The 8,427-nt window shown below is 45.2% G+C and overlaps 1 protein-coding gene and 1 long non-coding RNA gene across 2 annotated transcripts in view; both read right to left on the bottom strand.

The window, feature by feature from the left end:
• Positions 1-1,943: 1,943 nt before the first annotated feature.
• LOC147011334 (amine sulfotransferase-like) overlaps positions 1,944-8,427 on the bottom strand; it is a 20,608-nt gene continuing 14,124 nt past the window's right edge. The window contains exon 6 of the mRNA XM_085857181.1: positions 1,944-3,458. Within this exon, the coding sequence (XP_085713307.1) occupies positions 3,325-3,458 (134 nt within the window). The 3' untranslated portion in view covers positions 1,944-3,324. The remainder of the gene's footprint in view (positions 3,459-8,427) is intronic.
• Positions 5,651-8,427, bottom strand: part of LOC147011335 (uncharacterized) — an 8,575-nt gene continuing 5,798 nt past the window's right edge. The window contains exon 2 of the long non-coding RNA XR_015051715.1: positions 5,651-7,364. This is a non-coding gene — a long non-coding RNA (uncharacterized LOC147011335). The remainder of the gene's footprint in view (positions 7,365-8,427) is intronic.

The raw sequence follows: 8,427 nt of genomic DNA, 5'->3' as shown, positions 1-8,427 counted from the left end.
AACACACACCTCATAACCGTCCCTATCAGTTCCAGTCGATGCATTGGAATCCCCCAAGACTAGAAGTGTATCTCGTCTGGGGCACTGATCAACCACACTCGCCTCAGTCGGAGCATAAACAGACACCAGGGAAATGACACCTAAGGAGTGACGAATCCTTAATCTCATAATACGCTCGTTGACCGGTGTTACCTCAATTATCATTGGGGTCAGCTTATTGGACACAGCTACAGCAACTCCTTGGGTATGGTAACCATCAGAGCAACCAGACCAATAGTAGGTGTAACCACCCACCATTATCTCGCCGCAATCCGGTCTCCGAACCTCAGAGAGAGCTGCAATCCCGATGTCCAAATGCTTGAGCTCAGATGATAACAGAGACAGGTGATCATCCTCTCTTAGAGATAGGACATTCCAGTCACCCACCCGAAGGGACCGCCTCAGGTTAACCCAAGGAGACCGCCGTCTGGTGGACGACACCTGGCTATAGGTGATAGCCAGGACTGCAACAACTACCGAGGAGTGATGCTGCTCTCAGTGCTGGGCAAGGTCTTTGGTCGGATAATTCTTGATGGGATTCGCCACCCTCTGCTTGAGCACCAGCCTCCAGAGCAGTCAGGCTTCACACCAAAGGGGTCAACGATTGACCGTATCCATGCTCTTCGGCTCCTCACCGAACGCAGATGAGATTTTCGGCAGGGTCTGCTTGCAGCCTATATTGATCTCTGTAAAGTGTTTGATTCAGTGAATCGGGATGCCCTCTGGAAGATTCTTGGTCTTCGTGGGGTGCCACCAAAACTGATCAATCTGATGTCTGAACTCCCACTTTGGTACTGAGAGTGCTGTGAGATGTGGTGGTACCATCTCTGACTTATTTCCAGTTGTTACTGGAGTTTGACAGGCGTGTGTACTGACCCCTACACTTTTCAGCGCTTGTATGGACTGGATTCTGGGAGCCCAACCCTAACCCTTTTGGGGGCCCTCGAGATGCTGAATGAGGAGTCGGAGCCGCTAGGATTATGGGTTTCCTGGGTAAAAACTAATATCCAGGCTTTCAATGACATCTTGGAGGCTGCTATCCTGTCTGTGCCTGTTTGTGGTGAGGATGTTGAGGTCACGGAGAGATTCACTTACCTTGGCAGTGATATTTATGTCTCTGCTGGCTGTGAGCCAGAGGTAAACAGACGTCTGGGTCGGACCTGGGGAGTCATGGATTCGGTGGATCATTGGGTGTGTCGCTGCCGGTACCTGTGCGGGAGGACGAAAGTCTGATTCTTTAGGCCCTTGGTGCTGTGAGATGTGAGACTTGCTCTATGGATGTGAGACTTGGACTCTGACCAGGGATCTGAGGTGGCAACTTAATTCCTTTGCTACCAGGTTCTTCGGAGAATCCTTGGCTATCGCTGGTCAGACTTTGTGTCCAACGAGCGGTTACTGAGAGAGACTCAAATGAGATTTGTTACCTGCATAGTCCGTGAGCAACAGCTGCGACTATATGGACATGAGGCTCGTTTTCCTGACGCTGATCCTGCTCACCAGATTCTGGCAGCGAGGGAGCCTTGTGAGTGGAGGAGGCCAATGGCCCGACCATGTGCCTCGTGTTTGCATCAGGTTGATCGGCATCTCAAGGAGATTGGGATGGGCCAGGCATCTGCCTGGGGGATGGCCAGACGGAGGCCCCTGGAGTGCCGGAAAAAAGGGGACGCAGCAACGTGCTGCTCCGGCGCATGCTCTCATACCTTACCTGACCTCGGAACACCTATTTTGTGTTGTTCCATTTCTTTGATGACAAATTCGAACTTTCCAGTCCGCACACATGTCGACCTTTTCTGCTATTTTGTGAACTGGCAGCCACTCCCACCTGGAGGGCAGGATTGCCATTCTCAGCCCACCTTCTGTGGGAAATTTGCTGCGGCACAGTCTTGGAAATGCACTTTGCAATGTCATTTTTACAAGAAATTTTATTGATCACAACATACAGTGTCATAAAGTAAAGGAAGATTATTTGTAATACTGGCTACCATCAAAGGTGGCGCTATTTCCACTTCATGTAAATTTTGGAGTCTCAGTGGCATCCACGTTTGCTCCATTATAGTAAGGTTTGGCACAAATCGTAATAAACTGGTATACATTGTAATAAACAGGTTGAGAGTATAATAAATGGTATACATTGTAATATGCAGGTGTATATTTATTGGAGATTTGTGATAAAATTGCATTAGGCTAAGGTACAACAAAGGGCTGCAAATTGCTATATTGACAAGAAGGTCAAAGGGGGCAGATGTGAACAAAAGAAAATGCCCAAGCATGTTACATTATGAGAATGTGGAGTGTGAAGGTGGGAAGTGGGTTCTGGAGACAGCGAGAGTATAGAACGAATGGTGGTGACCTTTGGCGAAACCATGAGGTGACGGTGAGCGACGGCCTTGAAAGACTGGATGTAAGAGCACGACAGGACAGATTAGGAAAGATGCTTCCAAATGTGGGGGAGGGGAGGAAAAGTGAATGGAGGTGAGTGTTCATTTTATATTTGGGGAGGGTAATAGGTGAGGATGTTTTGTAGAACACTTGCAATCTGGAAGTGGAGAGATTGATGCGAAAGGTGAGACAGCAGGAAGAGTAAGACCACAAGAGATTGGATAAAAGACAAAACCTCCAACCAGCCTACAATGAGCAAAAGGAAACTCTAGAGTCTAGACACTCAGCTTCCTGTCCCATCATGCCAATGACATGGAAGGCCTTAGATTCCGCATCTTGGTCGTTCATCAGGAAACAGGCTAACCCAATGGTACCATATTTGTCTCTGTGAGATCTCGGTGTTGTACATCTGGCACAAGTGAACCCTAGCAAAACGACCCCAGGTGTTCTTACACAATGTAGATGTCCCCCATCTCATTGTAGCTTCAAAACAGAAGATCTTTGAGCCGTACTCTGGCCAAATTCAAATTTCCTGCAAGTTTCATATTAATCAACAGATTTTGTAACAATCATTCACCACCACCACTCTGGTCAATCACCACCCTGACTTCCCCATGGGACTTCATTGGTGAGTCAAACAAAGAAATCAGATCAGATATTCAGTATTCCATTCCCAGAAACTTCATCATTTACTTCTTAAATACCAAGTCAGAGCCCATTGCTCACACAAGACCTATGATGGTGGTAACAAAGTAAATATTATCCTATATCGGGTTCTCAAAGTAACAAATAGATAGACATATAGGTCGAACAAATCTTTAAAAAAACCATTTCCTTGCAAGCAAAATTCACCACTTCAACATTTTTTGTTTCATTCGATGAACGAATCTTTGAAACGAGCTCAACCTAATTGGCAGGCTTTCTTGCAGGAAGGTCCCAGATGAAGTCCAGGTCTAGTCCCACCATGCTCTCATGGTAAACGTCATCGAACCGCTCGCTCTGAGCCACGGTGAAGTAGTCCTTCCAGTCTCCCACTTTACCTGTATTCAGAGGGTTAAACTAATGATCATTTTAAAACATGATATTGCAAACATCCTTTTCATGGAAAATTCAGGAATAATAATGAGAACGAAACGGTGAACGGTTTTTCCTTATGCGTCTCAGGCTCATTTTATTCCATCCTTTCGTTGGTATCTTGTGTTTAATATTATACATCACCTTAATTTCATGCTTGGAAGGACAAGTGGGTCTGCAAAGGTCTATCAAATCCCTTCAACTTCTATCCCACCACAGTCTCTCCACATTGGAGGTGATCCCCGGAAAGGTGATTCAACAACACAACATAAAAGTACAGGTAAGGGGCTTGTTGGAGTGAGGACACGATGCTTGATGAACATATGAAAAGGGAGAGGCATGAAGTGTGGGGTGGAGAAATTGGTGATTGTTCCAGTCTTACCCTCCTCTGGCCCCCTAACCAACTCCACCCACCACCCCTTTCCATCCCTGATTCATACTTTTTGAAGTATTCATTTTGGTATTCACCATCAACCCAGAAATTGAACAAAGGGTTAGAATTTCGATCAAAATTTTAACGACCAAAGTTTCCACTTTGTGGCAGGTGTTTCCAGTCCAATTGTGGATCTAACGATGTCCTGATGGATAACACTGATGGACAACACCATCCTGATTTGACTCGGGCGCCGCCATTTTGAAACTCACTGACGTAACACGCGGGATTCAAAATGGCAGCGCGTTCGATGCGACGTAACGCTGTGACGTAGGGTAGACGGACAATGAAGAGGAGACTGTGACGTAGGGTAGACAGACAGGACACCAAAATTTTGCCCCTCATCCCAGTGCTTAGTCGATACTCGACACACAATAATCTCCTTTTGAAAAATGTTGTGATGGAGATTTTCCCACCCTTAACACACATTATGAATCTATCTCGTCAATGGCACCATTGCTGCTCAAATGAAAATTGCTAAAATTATACCGATATTTAAAAAAGGCAATCAAAATAATTGGGAAATTATTGGCCGATATCTTTATTAACCTCCTTTTCAAATATCTTGGAAAAAAAAATCAAATATCGTCTATTCTCGAACCATAAAATTACTACTACATTATTGTGGCATTCTTTGCAACTCAATTTGGCTTCCGTGAGAAAAACACTACACAGTTATCTAGTGTGTGTGTGTGTGTGTGTGTGTGTGTGTGTGTGTGTGTGTGTGTGTGTGTGTGTGTGTGTGTGTGTGTGTGTGTGTGTGTGTGTGTGTGTGTGTGTGTGTGTGCGCGCGCGTGCGTGCGCGCACATGTCTCCTTCATAACTCCAACACCATGAAACCTAGCAACCTGAATCTTTGCATGCATACTAAGGAAACTCCAAGGTAGTGCATGAGTGAAAATTGGGTGCTTGGGTTAATTAAAATACCCCTATTATATAATTATACTGTTACGTTTGAGGGGGGGTATGCATTCAAAGGGTAATTAGGATGTTTAATTAGGTATGCCATGCTGTCCGAGTTTACCAGGATCTCGATGTAATAAGTAGCAATTCAGTTGTGATAAGTTGTCTCGTAAATGTCCATTTTTTTAAGGGGGAAATGATAATTGTCACGTAATTAGACAGGGAGACGGGATAGGGTAAGTGTGTCTGTGTAAACCCTTTTAGAATTCCCTGGAGGCTTGCCGTGACGTCACAGGACAGTGCTGCGGATGGCTCCGCCCCGTGATCACGATTGGAGGAAGGCGACGGCGGTGGGCCAATAAAAACGGCTCAATTGGAAGTGACGAGGACTCGAGGATAAAAAGGTTCTGTTCGGGAAAACGGGGAGGAGGAAGAAGATCGGTACAGAAAAACCGTTTTGGTGGAGGTTGTTGTGCTGGGAGCGTGCTGTGTTGTTGCGCTGATTCGATCCTGGTTTTCATCGTGTCTTGAGGCCCTGCTGTGCTTCGTGCCTCAGCTCGGTTGGCTCTGGGGTTCTGCTGGCTCTGAGTACGGGGTCGAACGGCGGGCGGACCTGCCTCCCTCTCCTGCTCGCAACTTGGCGCCAGAACTGGTTCCCTGGCGGCTGTGAGCGGACTTGGGCCGACACCAGGAGGTCGACAGTACCACGGTGTCTCCTGCCCCTGACGAGCGCAACGCCAGCTCGTCCGGCGCCAATGCAGGGACTGTTGCGTCCGCACCACGGGCCAGCCTGACCACAGGACCAGCTACGTTGTGTGTGTGTGTGTGTGTGTGTGTGTGTGTGTGTGTGTGTGTGTGTGTGTGTGTGTGTGTGTGTGTGTGTGTGTGTGTGTGTGTGTGTGTGTGTGTGTGTGTGTGTGTGTGTGTGTACCTGGCGCCTTAGAGGGTTTGAGATTTGTATATTCATTGGAATTGTCTGTGTTTTCCCCACGCCCAAACCCACACCACCATCCCGTCGAATCGCCCCGGATCCCTCCTCTTGCCTAGTCTTATTATTTCTGGTTAGAGAAATAAACATCATTAACTCAGTGAAAAGCGACTCGTGCCACCTTCCTCGTCCCGTTTGCGGTTGAGCGATTAGAACCGCCATCTTTGGGTTATAAATAAATAAACCGCCTCCATCGTTTCGGCTCATTCTACGTTGGCGGGACTGTTCAAGTCCCGTGGACGTCACAATACTTTAGTGAGGCATAATCCTTGGTCAGCCCTCAGTCAATTTGCTGTGGTCTTAATTCACCATTTTGGTCAGCCTATTCAAACATGCCTTGATTTGGAAACACGATCTACTCTCACAGACGAATTAAAGCAAATAGTCAAAATATTATATCTGATTTGAGAATCGGATCTCGTGGACTAAATAAGGGTTGAAATCTGGAGTGAAATCTGAAAACTTCAACAAGTAAGCGATTTTTATAACTAAGGGTATTTATTTCAGCAAAGCATTAAACTTACCTTTTTTACTGTTCGAACAAATATATTGAGTGAAGAAAACACTAAGGAATGTGCAGAAAGTGTAACTTCATTGAGCGCAATGCTGTGCTCTCCAACCTACTTTTGCATGTCATGATGATACAGTCCACAGGGGATCCTTTGTTCGACAATTATGTACGCAGTTTTCTTTTTACCATTTCGTGTGATCTGCTTTCATGACAAAATATTTATATAAATCCACCAATCGTTGCTGCAATCTATACTAATAAATGTCAGTGTGTCTCCTCCATAACTACAAGACCATGTAACCTAGCAGTCTGAAATTTTGCATGCATATGAAGGGAATGCCAAGAGAGTGCATGAGTGAAAATTGGGTGTTTTTGGTTAATTAAAACACCCCTTTTGAAGATAATTAAGGGCCTTATTTAATTATATCCTTTATCAGGCATATCCTCGGTCACCTCGCTCACTCACATCAGGCGCATCCTCGGCCACCTCTCCCTCGTTGGTGCCATTTAGTTTGGCTTGCCCCTACAATGCCTCGAGTTGGAACAGGCCACAACGGTTTATTAACGATAAAGTTTTTTTTTCACTTTTCCCACTCATGTCATCGAATGCCTAATCATCATACCGATGAATTGCTGGATACATTGTAATGCTTATAAACACCTGGAGATGTCAGTGTTCGTGGCTTGTGTTCATTTGTCCAATTCAGACATATTTGACATTTCGGCGTCTCCGGGAGTTGTTTAATATGACGGATCGCTAATCGCTTACCAAGCCAGCCATTTCTTATCAACCGTTTCGTTGGAGTGCTTCCTTGAGTGCTTAAGCCACTTGGCGAGTGCTCTACAATATTCACACTGTCACTGAATGCTGTATATCGATCAACTTGAACAATGTTTCAGTGCCACTCACCTGTGTTTGGCCCCATGTTGTTATGACTATGTTGTTGTGTCTGGGGGGTGAAAACTGCATCCTCAACCCACAACTTGATAGGAACACTTGTGAGCCTCATACACCCAATGCAAGGCCTTTGGCACAGCTTGTTAAAAGAAAAACAATTAAACTTGTGGATGTGTGGTGGGTACAAAACCATTGCATCCATCAGAATACATGGCGTTTGTGCGTCAAGAAATCTTTTCACGATGGCTCACTTCGACAGATTTTATGTTAACCCTGGAATGGTAAATCTGGTTGAGAACTCTTAGATAAGGCCGTCTGGTTTTTCCGACCATCACATGATTGTTATTGTGTGTGGCTTTCCTCATCATGTCTGTGGAAGTGCATATTGGACTTTTAGTGTGAAACTTCTTCAAAGTGCACATTTTAAAGAAGCTTTTAAAATGGGATGGGAAAAGTGTGAGTTGCAAAAGGGTTCGTAATTGTATTTAAGACAATGGTAGGACTGCACAAAATCCCAAATCAAGTGTTTTTGCCAACAATACTGCTCTTCTAGTACAATATCTGTCTTAAAAAAATGAGATACTTATTTGTGAGAAGAAAGCTGGAATGTCTCATGAGAATGTCCAGCAGTTGTCGGAGAAAAGGACCCCTCTGGCTGAAATGGTGAAAGAGCGGGCAGCCGGAGCATTTAGCCGACTGTGGAAGGACAAAATCCAACTTGATACACCAAACAAAGGGTTCTTCAATTTGGAGAAAGTGGTCAAGACCTCTCGACAGATCCATGCTTTGATGCGTTGTTGACCTTCCATTGTGATATCAAGCATGAACTGCAGGACTATTTTTCTAAACTGTTTGCAATGAGAACTATGAATGAGGGGAACAGGAATAAGATGTTTGAACTGCTCCAATCTCTGTCTGAAGATCAGTAACAACAGCTTGAGCCTGGAATTTCCCTTGATCTTAAGGATAGCAAAGATTGGAAAGCCCCTGGACTTGATGGCCTCCCAGTTGAATTTTAGAAGGCTTTCTGGAAAATTATAGGCCCTACTCTTCTTGAGGTCTTTCATGAGAGTGTTGAACAAGGTGAATTGTCACTGAGCTGCCAGAGGGCAGTTTTGTGTCTCCTTCCTAAGAAAGGAAACTTGCATGAGACTGTAAATTGGCAGCCCATGTCACTCCTTAACACGGATTATAAAATTCTG

The sequence above is a fragment of the Eptatretus burgeri genome, chromosome 15, assembly GCF_056783735.1.
Source record: "Eptatretus burgeri isolate ZD-2024b chromosome 15, Ebu_testis_v1, whole genome shotgun sequence".
NCBI classification, from domain to species: Eukaryota; Metazoa; Chordata; class Myxini; order Myxiniformes; family Myxinidae; genus Eptatretus; species Eptatretus burgeri.
This window is presented reverse-complemented; position numbering and strand designations above follow the sequence as displayed.